Source organism: Martes martes (genome assembly GCF_963455335.1).
Source record: "Martes martes genome assembly, chromosome: 1".
Classification (NCBI taxonomy): Eukaryota; Metazoa; Chordata; class Mammalia; order Carnivora; family Mustelidae; genus Martes; species Martes martes.
In genome coordinates, this window is record NC_137888.1 from 59,578,459 (window position 1) to 59,602,763 (window position 24,305).

A 24,305-nucleotide genomic window follows, 5' to 3' on the forward strand; every position below is an offset into this window, starting at 1 on the left:
ACAGAATTTCAAGCGGACTCCCCACTGAGTGTGGAGTCCAACACGGGGCTCGACCTCACAATCCTGAGATCATGACCCAAGTTGCGATCAAGTCAGAGGCTTACCCAACTGTGCCACCCAGGTGCCCAGTGTCTAGCGTTTATTAAACTTAGTTGGTTCTGTATTAAAATGTTGCTAAGATATCTTAGGTTTTTCAATTCCAAAGCTTTATAGCATTTACAGTGATTATCCTTTTTTTTAACATGTGTAAAAAGGGCAGTATTAACAAGAGTCATTTGTACTGAGAACCAAAGTCAAACTGTCTTAAATGCTTTCCTCAAAATTCTATAAAAGGTATTATACCTCCCATTCCAACATACTACCTCATGGCATCTAAAATATTTGTTCCCTATGAGGGTAGGGGACCATGCCCATCATTTTCATTTCTCTGTTGTTAGTGCTTGACCCATCGTGGGTACACTCCCCCACCAAATCTCAGGTAAGGTAGCGTAACTTAGCCCTATGTTATAAAGAGCACTTTATTTTTTTAAATTTTGAAGACTGACAATAATCCAGGAACCATGCCCTAAATTTGCCCCAGGTCATAATGTATTATTAGCTGAATTTCGATTTAGAGTAAAGACCCTAGACAATTCTTTGTAGGTGGAAAGGTTTGGCAAGAAAAGGGGAAGCCAGTAAGTATGGGATAGTTGTGGTAGTTACAACTGCAGGAGTTAACAGTGTTTTAACCATAATCAGATAAATAAAAAGTCCCCAATGGGTGGATATTCTTTTTTTTTTAAATATTTTTATTTATTTGACAGAGAGATCACAAGTAGGCAGAGAGGCAGGCAGTGAGAGAGGGGTAAGCAGGCTCCCCGCTAAGCAGAGAAACCAGTGCAGGCCTCAATCCCAGGACCCTGAGATCATGACCTGACCAGGCGCTCCTGGGTGGTCATTCTTAATATTCGACATCAGGGGAAGAGGTGTGTTAGGGATCAAAAACCAAAATGATGGAGACCTAGGGATGCAGAAGTTTACACTCTGGATTCTGGTGCAAAAGGTCAAATTGTGTAGAAGGTCATTCCTAATTTGGCTGACAGTTTTGAGCTAGTCTGCTATTTCTAAATTGTAGCTTCCTCAAGGAAGTTTAGACTGGGATTAGGCCGAGTCCAGGGGGAAAAGCAGAACCTCTACAAAGTAAGCTCAATGTTTTCTGTTGCATCTTCCTATCTCTTTTGCATTCCCTCTCCTACTTTTAGTCTTGGCCTATGGGAATTCCATTTCTTGTTTTTACTCAGACCAAAAAGTTATGAGAAAGCAAGTCAATGTAGGGAATATTCATCTTAACCGAGTCCCTTCCAAAGTTAAGGTAAAGTCAACATACTTGGAGGCTCTGCTCATTTTAGTAGAGGCAAGCCTTTACTTTGACATGAATTCTAAATAATTAGAATTTTGCTTCCTTTTAAAGAGGCCCTCTTACCTGCCTAGCTTACAATATTAGGTGCTCAATATTAATTTGTAGGAACAATTTTTAACTTTTCAGCAAAAGGCAAGTAACTTTCTCACACAGGAAGATGGTAAGAACAGAAAGTTACAAAACTGCTTTGAGGGTGCTATACTGTCACCCTACTGGATTTCACTGTTTTATATACAAATTATTTCAACTTGTGTATTCAAATTTCACCTGCATGTTGTACCTAATAGTTTTGGTATACTTTAGTGTAGGAGACTGCTAGTGACAAATATGATTCAAAAGATGGTTCAAATCCTTATTGAGAACTTTGTGGTAAATTTCAATAAATCAGGAGTATCAAAGTTCACAGACTGCAAAATGTTCCATTCTGATACAGTAGCTTCCCAAATGGTGAATTTAAGATTTCATCAGCACTTAGTAATAAAACAGGCCATAAATTCTTTGAGATTTAAATTCTATGCTTAGGGTGCCAGGCTGGCTCACTTGGTAGGGCATGCAACTCTTGGATCTTGCAGGTTGTAAATTCAAGCCCCACATTGGGTGTAGAAATAATTAAAAAAAAAAAAAAAGTAAATTCTATGCTGTTTAAGTAGTGACTGCTTCATAATAACTTTATGTTCCCAACTATTCCCGGAGTAAACTTTGATTCTAGGTAAGTTTTTTTTTTGTTTTTTTAACTTAAGGGATCAAGTATTTTAGAAAATTGGAAAGGCTGAGATTTTGTCCCAGTAACTGATTATTTCTGATGTCACATTCCTCAATGTTTTATCAAGTTAACTACACCTACATTTAAAAATCTCACTCAAGCCCTTTTTCCCACGTCTGTTACTTGGTTGTATGTAACTTTTTTCCCCGTTACTATGTTAGTTATGTAACAACAGAAACTAGGACTAAATTCCTATGATATAGCCTTAAAAGGGAAATCCAATTCAGGACCCTCTGCCATGATTCCCTGAAAATTCTTATAAGCTAACCACTCCTTACTATTGCTGTACCCAACTCAGAAATGCTCAAATCACCCAGCTAGAAAAGCACAATGTGGGAGACAGATGACTGTATACCACCATCTAGCCAACGAAACTCAACCGTTAGAACTTTTAGGCCTACTTCCTAATTTTTTCATGCTCTGAATGGTAAATTAGTGTTTTCTCACCCTCATTTAGGAACTAAACCCTTCAGAGAGTAAGGTAACAGAAGCTTCCCAACTACCTTGTCTTGGTTGTCAAAAAACCCAACATTTTCTCAAAGCATAATGTTGTAGGAGGTCCACATTGATCCGCACCTCCTGCTAATTATATCCTTGTGTCTCCCCTTTCCATGCTGTAGCAGGATGGTACAGAGGTTGGTCTGTGTGACCAAGAGAATATAGCAGAAATAAATATGTTGCTTCTGAAGATCGGTCATACAAGAATATGGCTCTCTGGTAACTCTCTTGGATCACTTCTTCTCGGAGAAGCCAGATACCACATGTCACCCAGGTAGCCTTAGAGAGACACCCATTTGGTGAAAATCTGAGTCTCTCCAGTGGAGCAAGTCATTTTAGAAGTCACTTCTCCAGCCTTAGCCAAGCCTTCAATGATGTGGCCCTGGCTGAATTTCACTGCAACCTGATGATACCTCAAACCAGAACCACCCAGCTAAGATGCTCCTGGATTCCTCACTCAGAAACTGTGGGTGACCAAACATGTTTGTGGTTAAGCTGCTGAATTTTGGGATGATGTGCCACACAGTAACTAAGATACATTGGGCAAAGATCACCTGTTGTTTCCTGAAGGAGCAAAATTCTAATCACAACACTTCTAAGATACCAAAGTAATTTATGTTAATAACAAAATATTAAGTTCATGTTTCTTTGGTATTCAGAAAAAGATTTAAGCCATTCCCAACTCACTCAACTACCAAACTCCTTCCACACTGCTAACAAAAAGAAAAAATTTCAATATACATTACCTGTAGTCAATGCACACTAATTAGATCATAGCTTAACGTATCAGTTGTTTTTAACAATTACATTTAAACTTCCCAGCAGTAAGACCTCTCCTTGGATCTTAATTTTTTTCTCACACTGGGAGAGAACTGCAGATACCCAACCGTATTCCTACCAAGTTCCAAAAGGTCTGAATTAGGAGGCCTGGATAGCACTTGGCCCATTTTAATGGTTTAAGTTAGATCTTAAAGAAATGTTGAAGTAAATAAAACTATATGGCCAAGAGTAAACAATGACTACATATAACTGCTGATCTCAGTATTCAACATAGTGCAGGGTCTTCTTTGACATTTACCAGACATCATAAATTACTACCAGAACATCACATAAGTTTATTTCAGATGTAACAGCAATGTTAAAATCAACAAGTTTAATTTTTAACTGCACCAAGTAAACTTTGCCATTTAAGTATTTTTAAAGTTATCCCCTCCAAAAAACTGAGGGAGCTTTTCTATTCCACCCCAGAAACCACAGTTTCCCAATAGTTCTATTTTTGGAGGACTTTCAACAGATGAATAAACTGCTTTGGGGATATTTTAGAACTTCTTTCCCCAAATGAAAACTAGTCTGGACAAATTATCTATTGCATAGATTTCTCTGCAGATTCTTTTCTTTAGAACCTAAATGCAATTACCATAAGGATAATCTTTACCTATCTGCCCCATAGTAAAAATTATCTGTCCTAAAAAATATGATGGATATATGCTCTGATCTTCCAGTTAATAGAATTGTTTTACCTCAACAATTTTTATGCTCCAAAATAGCCAACTCAATATGGGACATTACTCGAGTCTTTACTGACTCATAGGCATGTGAACTAGTGCCCAGCTTCTACATCCTCCTTTTCCTTAAATGGATGGAATTACTTAATACAAGTTTGATGTAGGACAATTAACCCTTTCCAAACAAGTCTGAAGTAGGACAACTAACCTTTTCAAACATACCATTTAGGTAAAGTCATTGTCTAGTGTGGAAAAAGAAACTATAATGATAGGGAGCCTACATACTCAATTCAAAATTTATTTTTTTTTCCCTCCTTAAATAACATGTACTTAATTGTCATGAGGCAGCTATTCAGTTTTCAATAACCACATTTAGGGATACATTCATAGGACTGATTAGATAGTCCTGGTGAAATGGTTATAGAAATAGAGGCAGTGTCATCTCAGAAAACTCATTTATATATCAAAATCTATTTTGATATCTGGAAGTTTACAAAAAGGCTGAATTCTTCAAACTAAGTATGCCTTCTGTAACTCAAGCACTCTTCTCTTGGCAAGAGCAAGCTGAAGCTTATCCATGAAGGTAAAGGTGCTTAATGCTAACTTTTTTTCTAAGCTCATACTCGGACTGCTGAAGAAACTGATACCCAAGAAACCAGCATGGTCTTTCTACATTTTTACTATCTTAAGATTCAAATCCTATATACTCATTCAACTATCTCCCTTTTCCTGTATTACTCTTGGCACTCAAGATTACTGAAGTCTATTGTACTTTGTACTTTCACATTCTCAAAAAAGATTATAAAATGTGCATCAACGTCGTGTAATTTTGTCATTTAACATATTTAGAGAGATGAGATTGCTATTATCAGAATGTACATAAGGATAAATTTATGAAAAAAACTTCCCTTTAAAGTCAAATGACAAGAAAATTCAAGCCCTGTGTATTGTTTTAAAGTCTAATGAGAACATTTCATGGGCCACTATTATTGGCAATCTAGAAAATTTTAAATATTGAATATGGGGCTATGGAGGAAAACATGAAATTTCAGATGTTTCCTATCTTACAAAAAGTTATCAAGCCATCCAAGCCACTCCTTATGTGCCAGAAAATGCTCTGGCATAAACCAGTCCCATCAGTAGAGGAGGTCACAGTGACATTTGTTATTAACACTTCTGAACTTCTATTTTCCCAAGAATAGAAGCAATATGTTTAACAATTGCCCCCTCAAATCCTTAAGCTCAATATCATAGGCACAGAAAATAAGCAAATCTGGGATGTTCTCCAACAGATAAGCAATAGCACAGCTATGTTATTCTCAAAAATACTGTCTAGATATTCTTCCCTATATAATCAAATGCTCTGTGGCCTCGCTTTTAATAGTCCGCATTAGCTGGCATTAAATGCATTTATTGTGCCACGAGTCTATCTAAGCTTCCTTTTAGGTGTTTTTTAATATGTCCAAGAGACAATACCTGCTTCAGGTTTATCTTAGGGGTACTGACCTATAAGGACATCAACTCCCATTTTTAAAGTTAGACTAACTATTGTGGGTTTACTGAAGACACGAAAAAAGAGAGGATACACACAAAAAAGTAAATCACAACAAACCTTTTTAGGTCAGTTAAAGGCCATATCTCTAGCTGGGATATTAAAAAAAATTAATCTCACCAGCCACACTCTAAAAGTTAATGCCACTAATAACAATCAACAGCAGGAAAAATAAACCTGCTAACAACCAGTCCACTCATTAGCAAAAAGCAGTTTAACTCAAATACTGAGACCAAAGTAAAATACTACCTACCCAAACCGTCCCGCCTACCCTCAGCGAGGAAGAAAGAAATAATTGCTTAAAAAAAAAAAAAATATAAGCTTAGTATTTCTTACAAGGATAACAATGGTCCAACTCCTGAGACAACACTCAGAAGGACAAAAGGTGGAGTGAAGGCAATGTCAAGGGATTAGTATCCCAGTCTTGAAAAACCCAAAGTACCACAAACACACTAAACTTGTCTTTGAATTACAGAACAAGATATTGCTGCTGTTTCTTTTTGTCTTCTGATATATACAACATTTTGTAGGCTCTGCCCTTCAATGTGAAAGCAGGAGATTAAAAAAAATTGACACCGACACCCAAATTTTTGGGACCATATGTATCTTAACTGTGAAACCAAACAGATCTATACCTCCTCCTTCCTACAATCAAACCACCTCACAAAAATAAGAAAACTAAAACAATCCAAACATGATTAATTTTGAAAGTCCTTGGAAGTATTAAACATTTTCTAGAGGAAAGAAAAAGAAAGAAAGGAGGACGAACAAGAACAAGAAAGGGGGGAGAAAGAAAGAGGGGGGAAAAAAAATCAATGGGCCTCTCTTTTATTTGGCGACAAGCAAGTGCAAGAAAGTTCATTTCTAATTTGTTCAGTTGTCTGTCTTTTGCACATCTGCATTCTGGCCAGAAGGGACTTTGAGGTTTTTCTGCAACACATGAGCATCTGCGGGCTCTATCCTCTTATAGTAGTTCTTCTTTGTCTCAATAATCTCAAAGCCAAACTTCCTGTAGAAGTCAATTGCTGATTCATTGCTGATCTGGACATGCCTAAGATATAGGAGGGTATCACGGGGGGGGGGGGGAAAAAGATTCCATCAGCTTTTGTATATTCTCCACAAATAGTTTCAAATTGGTTAGAGCCAGAATACTGCACACATCTGTTAGATTCTCCTCATAATTACTAGCAATCAAAAAAGATTAGGTATTCATCTCAGAAAAACCTGATGACAAATGTACACTTTTAACCTAACTATTACATTTGCAAGATAGCTGGCTGAGGTTAGGAGTCTCAGAAATAGTGTTTACTCTTACAATCAACAAAGGGCAAAGTACCCTAGCTAGCATAACATTTTTCACTGCAAGGGGAAAAAAAGATTCCAGTAACTAAAAATGGGGAAATAACCGTAAGGATGATTCAAAGACCATATTAACATACGCAGAAAGAAAAATGACAGAAAAATAACATAACTAGGCTCTCAAATGCCTGAATATATCCTCCCTGATTTATAAAAAATATGCTATATTTTGAAAATAAATAATTTGAGCTTTCTCAAGTACTCTTCAAAATAGCATTATATAATTTACTCTCTTCCACTGTCAAAAGTTAAAATGAGAAAAATCTTAATACCCTTATTATAAAAAATCCATAGTTGTGATCTAACCTTGGCTCTTAATCTGAGTTCTATACTATTGATATTATATTAATATGATATCAGCTAGGTACTCTCTGATTTTGATTATTAAACTCTACTACTAATGAACATATCACTGAGAACCTTAAACAGAACCTAGAGAATGGATAAGATGAGAAAAGTAGTATTAATGATACTAATTCTTCAATTATGAAGACTTGAGTTTTAATCTTGGTTTACTCTGTGACTTTGGTGCTCCCACCCCAACGAACAAAGCAAAATGATAATGTTTTATCTCAGATTCCTTATCTATTATTGAAACAAAAGAAAACTTCATAACCACTACTTCCATGGCTTTTCCAAAAGACAATGAAATAAGTAACCAGATTTTAAAGTTTCTAGTAAAGATTTCTATTGCCAGTCTATTAAATTCTTTAGGTAAGAACATTAAATATACTTACAGATAGATGTTGTCAAAAGTGCCATCTTTTTCACAGATGTTTAAGACATGATTTAACATTTTAGTTCCTATTAACAAGACAAACAACAAATAAGTAATTTCATAAAAATCAATCTTTACACATCTAACTGCCATCTTAACACTGGGTCTTAACAGAACTTGAGGTAAACACGAGACAACCGATTTTTAAAAAATTTCTTCTTTCCCTACATTATCTATATATGTTTAAAACTCATAGCAGAAAAGCAACCTTTACATATACAAGCCCTTCCATGTAAAAGGAAAACAAAAAAGCAAAGGGGACACTGGTAACAAATTTATATAGGGCTTCCACTTGAAATATGTTAATAAAGTTATTTTCCACCTTACATAATTCAGTAATTCTTTCCCAATATTCCCAAAAGAAATGGTTTGACTCACTGGGTCAGAAACAGTAATCATGTATTTACATTTCTCTAAACAAATTAAAAAAAAAACACAAGTTAAAATTACCTATTCCTAGCCTTCGGTATGGTGCCAGACATCCTAGTGTCATGATGTAAAGTCTCTTCTGATTCTGTGAATGATCCACCCTACAGCATACTGCACCTACTGCAATATCATTGAAATAGGCTGCCATGGAAAATATAAAAATATAAAGTTCAAAGACAGAATAACATATTTTATTCAATCTTCCTCCCCTTCTATAAGAACTAAATTATTGCTATTGGCCAGAAATTTTATCAGCTATTCTGAATAGCAGTAGCTTCAAAAATTTCCTACTTTTTAGGGATTTAAGTCTCTTCTAGAGTAAACACAAATATGTGAAAACACAGGCACACATTAAAGCAGAGAAGACATTTGGCATTTCCTTTTAAAATTCAAGTACTGTCTTGGTTTGAGATTTTTTCTCCGAACCTGAATCACCATTTCCTCACTTGTAAAATAAGGAAATTAAATTAGTTAACTCTGCTCTAATATTAAAAACTAGGGTCAAGAATACCAACAAACAAATGAAGGGGGGAAAAAACATATTATACCAAGTTTTGCTAGCTCGCCAACCTCCAGCACATCCTTGTAGAACTTGTCATTGTAGCTGACTGGAAAGATGACCTGGTTTAGTCTCTTCAACTGTTTAATATTGTGTGGTGTCACATCTCCCAGCTCGATCCGGCTACTGGAACAAATCAAAATGTACTCAATAAAATATAATTAGCTTTATTTGTTATGATGAACATTCTTAGAAGACTACGAAGTTTTTTTTTAATATGACTGATAAATCCAACCTTTCATAGTGACTCTATACTCCTAGAAAGACTACCATTTATAAGATTATGCTAGCCATTCCATCCAAATTCAATTTGTAGCTTTCAAACAACTGTATACATTTAGAGATAAATATGGTAAACGACAATTACTAAGAAGGCCAGACTAATATTCTATATAAATGCCAAAATTTTCCTTGTAGTTTACAGTTCAGAAAAATTAAACATCTATTACTGATCGAAAGGACTGATGATACCAAATGTTGGCAAGGGGGTGGCAAATGGGAATGGCAAAAATGTAAACAGATAGAGTATCTCTGGAAGACACTCTAGTACTATGCATCAAAAAGCCTGAGAGGCTCAGTCATTAAGACTCTGCCTTTGGCTCGGGTGGATCCCAGGATCCTGGGATTGAGTCCCCTGCAGCAGGCTCCCTGCTCAGCAGGAAGCCTGCTTCTCCCTCTCCCACTCCCCCTGCTTGTGTTTCCTCTCTCGCTGTGTCTTCTGTCAAATAAATAAATAAAATATTTTTAAAAGTAAAAAAAAAAAAGCCTGAGAGGTACATCTCCTTTATGGAAGTAATTCTACTCCAGAAACTTATCCTGAAAAAATAATCCAAATAGGCAAAAGTTATGTATATTCTACTAATTGAGCTAGGAACACCCCACAACAGTCATTTGGGGTGGTTTTCCAAATCCAGATTCCTGGACTTCACCCCACTTTCAGAAGCAGAATCTCTAGAAATGAAACAAAGGAATCCACATGGGGGGGGGAGCTTTACTTATCAAGAATGCAACAGAAGTATTCCTAAAAAAAGTATGTAATCAAAACAACTGGTTCCAGGGAAAAGAGTTAAGGCTAAAAAGATTCAGACTCACAGTAACAAAGCCATGTTGCCTCTAGGCCATCAACGAAAGGATTTTTTAACAGCTCAAGTCAGTATCACTACCGTAAACTAAAGGTTGATCAAATATGAATGAAAGACAAACCTGAATACCACTAACATTATCATTAGTAGAGTTGCTTACATACATTATTGGCCTTCTGAAGAATCACAATAGTGACTTTTAATTCTTTAAATAAGATGACAAAATTCTTTAAATAAGATCAAATCAAAATAAAAACGAGTTGAAAAATAAAAACAATCTGATGCCACCCAAGTAGCTAGAAAATGTGGGTCCTACTCAGTGCTAGGTGCTAGTTCCAGATCACAATGGCATTAGTCAATAGCCAGGAAAGCAAACAACACACCCTAATTAATAATTTGCACCATATGCATACAGGTTTTGAAAATTGTTGGAGGAATGACTAAACGAAAATGTTAATCACCGCACTTTTATAATGGTAAAAAAGAAAAACCTAAGTGTCCCCAATAGAGAACTGGTTAAATAAAGCATGCATGATACATTAACATTATTAGCAGAGAAACACTGATACATTGTTTTATGGTGGGGGGGGGCAGGGGGGAAACACATTCTAAATATATGTAATATATAAATATCTAAAACAGCTTTTGTTAATATACAGAAAAAAATGCTTTAAACAATATACAAAAAGTGTGTGATCAGAATCGTGGGTGGCGCCTGGCTGGCTCAGTTCAGTAGAACATGATGAAGCTCTTGATCTCATGGTTTTAAGTTTGAATCATGGCCATGTTGGGTGAAGAGATTATTAAAAATACAATCAATAATAATAATAAAAGAATGGTGGGTAATTTTAAAAACAGTATTCTCTGAAATGTTACAATTCAGATTATTAGAAAACAGAATACAGACCATAACGCCCATTTGGAACTTTAGCCTTCTTGCTTCAATTATTTCATTTTTATGCTGTTTTTTATTACTTACTATACCCATCACCCTTGTATATCTTGCATATTTTCTTAAAATCTGAGCCATTTCTTAGTAGCCACACAAATTCTTAAGATGCAAACACCATAGTAAAAAACAGAGTTTTCTTTGGTATATTTTCTTCCAATTTCTAGACACATAAAGTAAATATGAGTAAATATGGCCTCTCCTAAGTATTTCACATCTAAAATGAATTCCTTTTGTGAGATTCAGGTCCTCTTTAACTAGGGAATATCTCATTCATAGAACAACTCCCCTTTTCATTAAAGCAGGATCCTGGCTTTCTCTTCTTTAAGGCTGAGTAAATAACATTTTACTTTTTCTGATTAAAACCTACTTAGGTTCACTTACCCACCATCTACCTCTCACAGACAGACCTTTTATAAGCAGATAAAGTTACACTGTAAAATACAGACCCCTTAAAATACAGAGAACATGGAGTCCCTGGGTGGCAGAGTCAGTTAAGCATCGGACTTTTGGTTTCTGCTTAGGTGGTGGATATTTCAGGGTCATGAGCTCAAATCCTGCATTAGGTTCCCAGCTCAGTGCAGAGTCCACTTAGGAGTCTCTCTCCCCCTTTCCCTCAACCCCTCCCCCATTCTGAAATAAACAAATCTTAAAAAAAAAAAAAGTACAGGGATGACATGTCACCTACACTCTGTGCTCCTTTCTTTAGCAAAAGGATTCCTATCATTTAGTTAATTAATCTATCACCTTGCATTTTTTTGTAAGAACACTTACGGTCTACTCTCTTAGCAAGTTTCAATTATATGCATTAGATCCTCAGACCTTATTCATTTTACAGCTACAAATTTGTACCTTTTTATCAATTTCTGCCTATTCCCCTGACCCTGGCAACCACTTATCTACTCTCTGTTTCTATGAGTTTGACTTTTTAATTTGTAGATTTCACATATAAGTAATACCATGCAGTGTTCGTCTTTCCGAATTACTTCACTTAGCATAATGCTACTCTTTAACTGAGTATAGCACCCCAAATTTGGTACAGTAATATATTTTAAATATAATATAGCATTTATTTATTATATTCAGAGCACAGTATTTAAATATTATCCACTGCAATTAAGAGTCAGACTCTGTATTTCAAGTCATTGAAAAACCACATTATAAAGTCTAACCGTAAACAATAAAGAAAAATTTAACCTAGGAAGTCAAGCTTCTAAATTTTAAGTGAAAGAACATGATTTTTTAAAAAAAGTTTAAGAATGATTTCCAGGTGGGGCGCCTGGCTGGCTCAGTTGGAAGAGCATGCAACTCTTCATCTTGGGGTCATGAGCTTGAGCCCCACACTGGGTACAGGGATTACTTAAAAATATATAAAAACTTTAAAATAAATGGTTTCTAGGTAATTGTCGGGCTTCAAGTATCTTTATAATTTTTAAAAGGATAATAACCAGGTATTTCTTAACTTCATACAGAAGGAAAAGGTGGTATGGTTCAATGTGCTAGATGAAATCTAATAAAAATTAATTACTTAAAATGTTTCCATTGGAGTAGGCAGATCAAGCCTATTCAAATACAGAACACTGTATTAAATCATTAGGGAACAGGCAGCTTAATCTTTTCCTGCCTAATTAAAAAAAACATACAACTCTTGATTAAAAAAAAAAAAGTCCATCACCATAGAAATGACTTAGGAAGTGAAAATATCCGAAAGACTATTACCAGAAATAACTTTGATGCATAGTCTTCCTGTATTTTTCTATGCACATATATATATATATATACATACATATTTCAAAACAGAATTGAGATACTATTCATATTGTTTGGTAGCTGTTTAAGAAATATCTTAAATATAACTTTGTCAGCAAAATTCACTTTCAAATACAGTTTATCTTTCACGAACATGATATGCCTGAATGAAATGGAATACTTCTGTAATCTTGATCACTTAGCTCTGAATTATTTTAAGATGTGGATATTCTAAATATATCAGAGTAACAGCAACTTGTACATATAATTTAGCAAAGAACATGTTGTATCAAAGGTATAGAGGGCTATACAGAAATGTCAAGAAAATGAGACCATGATTATAAACAATCAACAAGCTTTTAGAAGCTAAAAGAATTTTTATAGTAAGTCAAAAGGAATTCCAAAAAAACCCCCAGGAATTCCAAAGTCTCTATAGAAAATTAAAGAGAGTGTCCAAGAGTTCTATGTGTGAATCTATAATTTTCTGAAGCTCTTATGAACATAATAGTTGCCTATTCAAAGCACAAATCAGGTATTTCAATAAATATTTGAACACCTATGTGCTAACACCTGGAATGCAAAATACAGTGTCTTGAGTGTGTATACTGCACATATTCACACACAATTTTATACATATAATACACATACATAATATATATAAAATACAATGTCTTAGTAGTAACACATGCACACAAAGTAAAAAAAAAATACTAGAATGAAAGTAATCCTCGGATCAGATGTGAAGGGTGACTAAGTTTGTTCTGTAGGAAGCCAAGAAATGAAATTTTTAAAAAAGATTTTATTTATTTGACAGAGAGAGAGAGCACAAGCAAGGGGAGCAGCAGAGGGAGAGGGAGAAGCAGGCTTCCACTGAACAGGGAGCCCAATGTGGGGCTCAATTCCAGGACTCTGGGATCGTGACCTGAGTGGAAGGCAGACACTTAAGAGACTGAGCCACTCAGGTGCCCCAAGAAATGAATGGAAAAAAAAAAAAAAAAAAGATCTGAGAGTGAGAAAGACAGAACATGAGGAGGGGAGGGGCCGAGGGAGAGGAAGCAGCAGACTCCTCACTAAGCAGGTAGCCCTGACCTGGGGCTCCATGTGGGACTCCAGGATCATGGCCTAAGTTGAAGGGAGTTGCTTAACTGACTGAGTCACCCAGGTGCACCAAGAAATGAATTCTAAAAAGAATGTAGAACATGAACAAAACAGCAATGATATGTTCCTAAAATTACAGGCAGTTTGATTTGGAAGAACAAAATGTACTCTGTGGCTCTCTTCCTCTGGGCTACCTGCTGAGGGTCCAGCCATCTCCTACTCTTAACTTGGCAACACGGCCATCCTCAGGCCTCTGGTGAAGCCCAAGATTGTTAAAAAGTGAACCAAGAAATTCATTCCTCATCAGTCGGATCAATATGCCAAAATTAACTGCAACTGGCTGAAACTGAGGCATTGATAATAGGGTGTACAGAAGATTCAAGGGCCAGATCTTGATGTCCAACACTGATTATAAGAGCAACAAGAAAAAACCCACATGTTATCCAGCAGCCTCCAGAAGTCCCTAGTCCACAAGGTCAAAGAGCTTGAAGTGCTGTTAACATGCAATAAATCTTACTGTGCACAGACTGTTCATAACATCTCCTCCAAGAACCACAAAGACATTGTGGAAAGAGCAGTCAGCTGACCATCAGAGGAATCAGTCCCAATGCCAGGCTGCGCAGCAAAGAAAATGAATGCAGACAGCTTATACGCAAGTTGCATTTATGTTAATAAAACCATAAAACTACAAAAAAGGTGTTCTTTCTGTAAATGTGGAAGCTGGGATTGGAGAGGAAGAACCACCAATTTTATAAGGGGCTTGCACATCAGGATGGTACTTAGCTATCTTCTCTACCTACACTTATTCTCTTGCTGCCTCAATCTCATTATCTTACTGCTTTAATGCTGCCATCTTCCAAATCTGTCTCTTCCTTAGAAATCACTCCTAAACTCCAAAACATCTACAGCAGACACCTCAAATTAAATATATCCAACACTAGATCTTTGACCCCCCCCCCCCAAATCTGCTTCCCCTGCAGCTTTCTCTGTTGATAGCCTCTCCATCTTTGACTGCCGATTACTCTCTTACCTTATTTAAATGATACCTCAAGAAAGTTTATTCTGAGAAATCTGTTTTTCTTTGTACTGTTCCTGGATATGCATTCTTATCAATCAGGATTATGTTTGGCCTTGAACAAAGTTTGGAAGTGTTCCTTCTTACTCTTGAATTTTGTCAATGTTTGCTTCATGTATTTCCAAGTTATTTTAAGAGAATATTTGGGACGTTATAAATTGATGAACTGGTCCTGTTATCCTTTTGAAATGTCCTTCTTTTTGCTGTAATAGTCCCTGTCTTAAAATCTACTTTGTTCATTTATACAGACATACTACTTTCTTCTAATCAAGGCTGCATCATTTATCTTTTATCATCTTTTACTTTCAACTCTTCTATGTCCTTGTAATTTAAAGTGTCTTTTGTAAAAAGCACATACTTAAGTCTTATTCCTCTAATCTGACAATGGGAGTATTTTTACTACAGTTCTTTTTTCTAAATACTATACAATGTCCAGGTATTACTTTTATGTATTAAAATACCATAAGCCACCCATGCCTGGGTGGCTCAGTTGGTTGAGTGAACGACTCTTGGTTTGGTTTTGGCTCAGGTCAGGCTCTCAGACTTGTGGGATGATTCCTCCGTTTGGCTTCACACTCAGTGCCAGTCTCCTTATCCCCATCCCTCCCACTCCCTTCTGACCTTCCGCAGGCACATGGGCTCTCGATCTTGAGTGAAAGAATGAATGAATGAATGAAAGAAATCATTAAAAGAAAAATAAAAAAGAATAAAAATAAAATAGCATGATAGAAAAAGGTGGAAAATGTCATCACATTGAGTCATGCTAATCTTCTATCATTCCAATTTTAGTATATATACTGCCAAAGCAAGCACTGACAATTGAAGCATTTGGTCTGTCTACACTTGATGTAATTACTGATGTAGCCTACTCAAGTCCACCAGCTTGCAAATTTTCTGTATGTACTCTTAGTTGTTCCTTTATTTCTCAAGCCTTATTTGAGGGATCAATTTTCATTCTTGGCTTTAAAAAAATGTTTTAAAGTTTACATAAAATTAAATTCACTTTTCTTAGTGTATAATTCTGAGTTTTGACAAACATGTATAACAACTATCAAGATACAGAAAGGTCCCATCACCCCAAAAATCTCCCTCATGGCCCTCCATAGAGTTGCAACTGTAACACCACTCCCAGGCAACCATTAATCTGTTTTCTGTTCCCCGTATCTTTGCTTCTTCAAGAATGTCACATAAATGGAATCACATGAATACATAGCCATTTGCTTGGCTCCCTCATTCAACATAACGACTTTGAGATTCACCACACTGCTGTATCAATAGTTCCTTCCTTGTTATGCTGAGTAGTATTGCACAGTATGGATATACCACTGTTTCTCCTTTTATTGAAAGGCATCTAGGTCTACATACACATTCCTCTATAGGTTCTTCTGTTTTTATAATTTCTCTTGATTAAGAGAGGTAATGTTGGGTGATAAGTGTATGAGAGTTCTGGTTGTTTTGCATTCAGCATTTGGCACTTTAAAAATGGCACTTTAAAAATGTATGCCATTCTAACTGTTCATTTCATTTCAAAATCACATTTCATCGTGGTTTTAATCTGCATGTCCCTAATAACAAATGATATTGGGTATATTTTCATTTATTTCTCTGTCATTCATGTAACTTCTTTGGTAAAGGAGCTATTCAACTCTTGCCCATTTAAAACAAAATGGCAGGGGGGGGGAGTGGTGGTACCTGGGTAGTTCAGTCGTTAAGCATCTATCTGCCTTTGGATCAGGTCATAATCCTAGGGTCCTGGGATGGAGCCCCACATTGGGCTCATTGCTCAGCAGGAAGCCTGCTTCTCTTTCTCCCACTCCCCCTACTTATGTTCCCTCTCTTACCGTGTCTCTCTGTCAAATAAATAAATAAAATCTTGAGGAGGAGCAAGATGGCGAAGGAGTACGAGACTGAAATTTCATGATAGCAGGAATTCAGCTAGATAGTTATCAAACCATTCTGAACACCTACAAACTTAACAGGAGATCAAAGAGAAGAGCAGCAATTCTATGAAGAGAAAAGTGACCACATTCTGGAAGGTAGGACATGTGGAGAAGTGAATCTGAGATGATATAGAAGAGAGACCACAGGGAGAGGGGCTGGCTCTCAGCAAGGAGCAGAGCAGTACAGCACAAAATCGAACTTTCAGAAGTCTACTCTGCAAGAGGGATATGCTCCAGAGGCTAAGTGGGGGGTGGAGCCCTCACTGGGACAGTGTGGTCTCAGGACCTGTGGGATCACAGAAAGACCAGAGGTGCCTCAGTGCAGCAGACTCCCAGGTATCACAGTGGGGAGGCCAGCTGCAGAAACAAAGCTGAGGAGGGGGCTCTAAGTTTGGGGTTACCTTAATGCATGATGTGAGGCAGAGTCAGACCACTACACTTTGAGCTGGGACCCTACAAGTGGCAGACCCGGGAGGGAGACTTCGACCCCCAACCGGGAGGAGCAGCGCAGGAGGGTGCTGCAGTAATCTGCTGGATTTGGAGACTCCAAATGGGGCCATATGCCAGAGATAGAAATACTTGGTCACAGGCCTGGAGAACACAGAGCACGGCCAGAAACCAGGGAGAGAGGAGCGACTGTTTTTCTCTGAGGGCTCTCTGAAGGGGACTGGGGGCGAGCTCTAGCTCCTGGAGATTGGGAGGCTGCCATTTTTATCATAGTCCTGCAAACTGTATAGAAAGCTTTAAGAGGAAAAAAGCTACCGAGAGCAAACCGAGCAGACTCCTTAGCCTGGCCCCTGGCAAGGGCACTGCAATTCCATCCTGCAAGAGACCCCTTCCCCAGAAGATCAGCAAGAACATCCAGCCAAGACCAGGTTTACTGATCAAAGAGAACTGCAGACCACCAGTGCTGGGCGAATTCAGCACACAGAATTCATGGCTTTTTTCCCGTGACTCTTTAGTCTTTCAAACTTAAATTTTTAAAATTTATTTTTTTCTTTTTCTATTTTTTTAATCTTTCCTATTGTAACTATTTCATCAATACCTTTTAGAAATATTTTTTAATTTCCATTTTTATAGTCATAGTCTATCCCTTCATTGTATTTAACCTTATTTTTTCTGTACACATATAAGTTTTTCTTTCTTTAAAATTTTGGGATACAGTTATCTTCTAATATACCAAAATATACCCTAACTCTGGGATATGGCTTTGGATTTGTTCTAGTCTCCAGCCTGATTACATACTCTCCTTTTTTTTTTTTTCCTTTTTTCAACTAACTTCTTATCAATTCCTTTTTAAAAATCTTTTTAAATTTTCATTATTACAGTCATACTCTATCCCTTCATCGTTTTACCCATACACACACACACACACACACACACACACATATATATATGTATATATATATATGTTTTTTTTTCTTTAAAATTTTGGGAGGCAGTTTTTTCTAACATACCAAAATACACCCGAAATCACGTGTGTGGCTCTGTTCTATTCACCAGCCTAATCATATTTTTTTTTCCTTCTTCTCCCCCAGGTTTCACATGTATTCTGATTTGGTTAGTGTGTGTTCTCCTGGGGTCGTTGTTACCCTTTTAGCATTTTGTTCTCTCATTCATCTATTCTTCTCTGGAGAAAATGACAAGACGTAAAAACTCACCTCAAAAAACAGAACAAGAGGCAGTACCGACTGCTGGGGACCTAGTAAGTACAGACATTAGTAGGATGTCAGAACTAGAGTTCAGGGGGCACCTGGGTGGCTTAGTGGGTTAAAGCCTCTGCCTTCAGCTCAGGTCATGATCCCAGGGTCCTGGGATCGAGCCCCACATCAGGCTCTCTGCTCACCAAGGAAGCTGCTTTCCCCTCTCCCTCTCTGCCTGCCTCTCTGCCTATTTGCGACCTCTGTCAAATAAACAAATAAAATCTTTAAAAAAAAAAAAAAAAGAACTAGAGTTCAGAATGATGACTATAAAGATGCTAGCTGGGCTCGAAGAAAGCACAGAAGATACTAGAGATTCCCTTTTTGAAGAAATAAAATCCCTTTCTGGAGAAATAAAAGAACTAAAATTTGACCAAGTTGAAATTAAAAAAGCTATTAATGAGGTACATTCAAAAATGGAGGATTTAATTGCTACGATAAATGAGGCAAAAGAAAAAATTAGTAATACAGAAGATCAAATGATGGAGAATAAAGCTGAGAAAAACAGAGATAAACAACTACTAGACCACGAGGGGAGAATTCGAGAGATAAGTGACACTATAAGATGAAACAATATTAGAATAACTGAGATAACAGAAAAAGAAGAAAAAGAGGGGCAAAAGGTATATTGGAGCAAATTATAGCAGAGAACTTCCCTAATTTGGGGAAGGAAATAAGCATCAAAATCCAGGAGGCACAGAGAACCCCCGCTAAAATCAATAAAAATAGGCCAACACCCCATCATCTAATAGTAAAACTTATAAGTCTCAGTGACAAAGAGAAAATCCTGAAAGCAGCTTGGGACAAGAGGTCTGTAACCTACAAAGTTAGAAATATTAGATTGGCAGCAAACCTATCCACAGAGACCTGGCAGTCCAGAAAGGACTGGCATGATATATTCAGAGCACTTAACGAGAAAAATACGCAGCCAAGAATACTATATCCAGCTAGACTGTCATTGAAAATAGGAGATGAAAAGCTTTCAGGAAAAACAAAAACTAAAAGAATTAGTAACACCAAACCAGCCCTACAGGAAATACTGAAAGGGGTCTAAGCAAAGACAGAGCCTCAAAGTAACAGACCAGAAAGGAACAGAGACAATATACAGTAACAGTCACCTTACAGGCAACACACTAAGTTCATATCTTTCAATAGTTACCCTGAATGTAAATAGGCTAAATGCCCCAATAAAGACACAAGGAATCAGAATGGATTAAAAAAGAACAAAACAAGACCCATCAATATGCTGTCTGCAAGAAACTCATTTTAGACCCAAAGATACCTCCAGATTTAAAGTGAGGGGGTGGAAAACAATTTACCACGCTAACGGATATCAGAAGAAAGCAGGGGTGGCAATCCTTATATCAGATAATTAGATTTTAAGCCAAGGACTATAATAAGAGATGAGGAAGGACACTATATCATACTCAAAGAGTCTGTCCAACAAGAAGATCTAACAAATTTAAGTATCTATGCCCCTAACATTGGAGCAGCCAACTATTTAAACCAATTAATAACAAAATCAAAGAAACACATCGACAATAATACAATAATAGTAGGGGACTTAAACAACTCCCCTCTGAAATGGACAGAACCTCTAAGAAAAAATTCAACAAGGAAATGAAGACCTTAAATGACACACTGGACCAGATGGACTTAACAGATATATTCAGAACATTCCAACCCAAAGCAACAGAATACACAGTCTTCTCTAGTGCACATGGAACATTCTCCAGAAGAGATCACATTCCTGGGTCACAAATCAGGTCTCAGCTGGTACCAAAAGATTGGGATCATTCCCTGAATATTTTCAGACCATAATGCTTTGAAACTGAACTCAACCACAAGAGGAAAGTTGGAAAAAACTCAAATACATGGAGGCTAAAGAGCATCCTACTAAAGAATGAATGGGTCAACCAGGAAATTAAAAGAAGAATTTTAAAAATTCATGGAAAAACATGAAAATAAAAACACAACTATTCAAAATCTTTGGGACGCAGCAAAGTCAGTCCTGAGAGGAAAGTGTATAGCAATACAAGCCTTCCTTGAGAAACAAGAAATGTCTCAAATACACAACCTAACCCTAACACCTAAGGAAGCTGGAGAAAGAACAGCAAAGAAAGCCTAAACCCAGCAGGAGAAGAGAAATCATAAAGATTATAGTAGAAATCAATGAAATAGAAACCAAAAGAACAGGAGAACAGATCAACGAAACCAGGAGCTGATTTTTGAAAGAATTAATAAGATTGATAAACCCCCGGCCACGCTTATCCAAAAGAAAAAAGAGAAAGGACCCAAATTAATAAAATCATGTATGAAAAGGGAGAGATCACAACCAACACCAAAGAAATACAAACAATTATAAGAACATATTATCGGCAACCACACACCAGCCAATTTGACAATGTGAAACAATGGATGCATTCCTAGAGAGGTATAAACTACCAAAACTGAACCAGGAAGAAACAGAAAACCTGACCAGACCCATAACCAGTAAAAAGATCAAAGCAGTGATTAAAAACCTCCCAAAAACTAGAGCCCAGGGCCAGACGGCTTCCCAGGGTAATTCTACCGAACATTTAAAGAAGAATTAATCCCTATTCTCCTGAAACAGTTCCAAAAAAATAGAAATGAAAGGAAAACTTCCAAACTCATTTTATGAGGCCAGCATTACCTTGATCCCCAAACCAGACAAAGACCCCATCACAAAGGAGAATTACAGACCAATATCTCTGATGAACATGGATGCAAAAATTCTCACCAAAATACTAGCCAATAGGATCCAACAGTACATTAAAAAGATTATTTACCATAACCAAGTGGGATTTACTCCTAGGCTGCAAGGTTGGTTCAACATCTGCAACTCAATCAATGTGATACAATACATTAATAAAAGAAAGAACAAGAACCATATGATACTCTCAATAGATGCTGAAAAAACATTTGACAAAGTACAGCATCCTTTCCTGATCAAAACTCTTCACAGTGTAGGGTTAGAGGGCACATACCTCAGTATCATCAAAGCCATCTATGAAAAACCCACAGCGAATATCATTCTCAATGGGGAGAAACTGAGAGCTTTTCCCCTAAGGTCAGGAACACAGCAGGGATGTCCACTATCACCACTGCTATTCAACATAGTACTAGAAGTCCTAGCTTTAGCAATCAGACAACAAAAAAAAATAAAAGGCATCTGAATTGGCAAAGAAGTGAAACTCTCACTCTTTGCAGATATGATATGATACAAAACTGCCAGAATTCATACAGGAATTCAGTAAAGTGTCAGGATATAAAATCAATGCACGGAACTCAGTTGCATTTCCTTTTTTTTTTTTTTAAGATTTTATTTATTTATTTGACAGACAGAGATCACAGGTAGGTAGAGAGGCAGGCAGAGAGAGAAGAAGGGAAGTAGGTTCCCCGCTGAGCAGAGAGCCCGATGCAGGACTCGATCCCAGGACCCTGGGATCACAACCTGAGCCGAAGGCAGAGGCTTTAATCCACTAAGCCACGCAGGCGCCCCTGAAATCAGTTGCATTTCTATACACCAATAGCAAGACAGAAGAAAGAGAAATTAAGGTGTCGATCCCATTTACAATTGCACCCAAAACCATAGATACCTAGGGAATAAATCTAACCAAAGAGGCAAAGAATCTGTACTTAGGGGGTGCCTGGGTGGCTCAGTGGGTTAAGCCGCTGCCTTCGGCTCTGGTCGTGGTCTCAGGGTCCTGGGATCGAGCCCCGCATCGGGCTTTCTGCTCAGCGGGGAGCCTGCTTCCCTCTCTCTCTCTGTGCCTGCCTCTCTGCCTGCCTGTGATCTCTCTCTGTCGGATAAATAAATAAAATCTTAAAAAAAAAAAAAAAGAATCTGTACTTAGAAAATATAGAGTACTCATGAAAGAAGTTGAGGAAGACACAAAGAAATGGAAAAACATTCCACACTCATGGACTGGGAGAACAAATATTGTGAAAATGTCTATGCTACCTAGCGCAATCTACACTTTTCATGCAATCCCTATGAAAATACCATCAACTTTTTCAAAGAAATGCAAGAAAAGACCTTGAATACCCAGAGGATTGATGAAAACGAAAAACCAAGTTGGTGGCATCACAATTCCAGATTTCAAGCTCTATTCCAAAGCTGTAATCATCAAGACAGTATGGTACTGGCACAAAAACAGACACAGAGATCAGTGGAACAGAACAGAGTCCAGAAATGGACCCTCAACTCTACGGTCAACTAATCTTCAACAAAGCAGGAAAGAATGCCCAATGGAAGAAAAAAGTCTCTTCAAAAAATGGTGTTGAGAAAACTGGACAGCCACATGCAGAAGAATGAAACTGGACCATTTCCTCACACCACACACAAAAATAGACTCAAAATGGATAAAAGACCTTACTGTGAGACAGGAATCCATCAAAATCCTTGAGGAGAACAAAGGCAGCAACTTCTTCAACCTCAGTTGCAGCAACTTCTTCCTGGCAACATCGCCAAAGGCAAGAGAGGCAAGGGCAAAAATGAACTACTGGGACTTCATCAAGATAAAAAGCTTTTGTACAGCAAGGCAAAAAGTCAACAAAACCAAAAGACAACCGACAGAATGCGAGAAGATATTTGCAAAGGACATTATCAGATAAAGGGCTAGTATGCAAAATCTAGAAAGAATTTATCAAACTCAACATACAAAGAACACATACCCCAATCAAGAAATGGGCAGAAGACATGAACAGACATTTCAGCAAAGAAGATATCCAAATGGCCAACAGACACATGAAGAAGTGCTCCACATCACTCAGCATCAGGGAAATATAAATCAAAACCACACTGAGATACCACCGCACTTCAATCAGAATGGCTAAAATTAACCAGTCAGGAAAGGACAGGTGTTGGAGAGGATGTGGAGAAAGGGGAACCCTCCTACACTGTTGGTGGGAATGCAAGCTGGTGCAGCTGCTCTGGAAAACAGCATGGAGGTTCCTCAAAAAGTTGAAAATAGAGCTACCCTACGACCCAGCAATTGCACTACTGGGTATTTACCCTAAAGATACAAAGGCAGTGATCCGAAGGGGCATGTGCGCCCAGATGTTTATAGCAGCAATGTCCACAATAGCCAAACTATGGAAAGAGCCTAGATGTCCATCAACAGATGAAAAGAGAGATGTGATGTGTGTGTATATATATACACATGTATACACACACACACTGGAATACTATGCACTCATCAAAAAAAACACCAGGAAATCTGGCCATTTGCAACAACGTGGATAACTAGAAGGTATTATGCTAAGCAAAATAAGTCAATCAGAGAAAGACAATTATCATATGTTCTCACTGATATGAGGAATTTGAGAAATAAGACAGAGGATCATAGGGGAAGGGAGGGAAAAATGAAACAAGATGAAACCAGAGAGGAAGACAAATCATCAGAGACTCTTAATCTCAGGAAACAAATTGAGGGTTGCTGGAGGGGAGAGGAGTGGAAGGGATGGGGTAGCTGGGTGATGGACATTGGGGAAGGTATGTGCTACAGTGAGGGAAAAAAAAGTATATACAAAAAATAAAGTATTTGGAACATTAAGAAAATTGGGCAAATTAGAGGAGCTAACTGATGAGCTTTGTGATTTCAATTTAAAATGAGTGAAAAGGGGCCCCTGGGTGGATCAGGTGGTTAAGCATCTCCCTGCGGCAGGGGACATGATCCCAGGGTCCAGGCATTGAGCCCCATGTCAGGCTTCCTGCTTAGCATGGAGCCTGCTTATCTCTCTCCCCTCTGCCTGCTGCACCCCCCTGCTTGCGCTCTGTCAAAGAAATAAAATCTTTTAAAACAATTAAATCTTTTAAAAAATAAAAATAAACAAACTGGGTTCTC

General features: G+C 37.5%; 1 protein-coding gene and 1 pseudogene across 3 annotated transcripts in view; one reads left to right on the top strand and one right to left on the bottom strand.

Annotated features, from left to right (window-relative positions):
- Positions 1-6,175: 6,175 nt before the first annotated feature.
- NAA50 (N-alpha-acetyltransferase 50, NatE catalytic subunit) overlaps positions 6,176-24,305 on the bottom strand; it is a 32,913-nt gene continuing 14,783 nt past the window's right edge. The window contains exons 2-5 of one of the 2 annotated variants that reach the window (XM_080806622.1): positions 8,832-8,968; positions 8,305-8,424; positions 7,814-7,880; positions 6,176-6,768 (exon numbers count right to left, since the gene is read on the bottom strand). In XM_080806622.1, coding sequence (XP_080662748.1) covers positions 6,591-6,768; positions 7,814-7,880; positions 8,305-8,424; positions 8,832-8,968 — 502 coding nt within the window. In that variant the 3' untranslated portion in view covers positions 6,176-6,590. The remainder of the gene's footprint in view (positions 6,769-7,813; positions 7,881-8,304; positions 8,425-8,831; positions 8,969-24,305) is intronic. The other variant, XM_080806623.1, reaches the window with a different exon arrangement.
- On the top strand, positions 12,904-14,403 carry LOC308350532 (large ribosomal subunit protein eL32-like; annotated as a pseudogene). The gene is made up of 2 exons: positions 12,904-12,917; positions 13,970-14,403. The product of its transcript is annotated as a large ribosomal subunit protein eL32-like (transcript).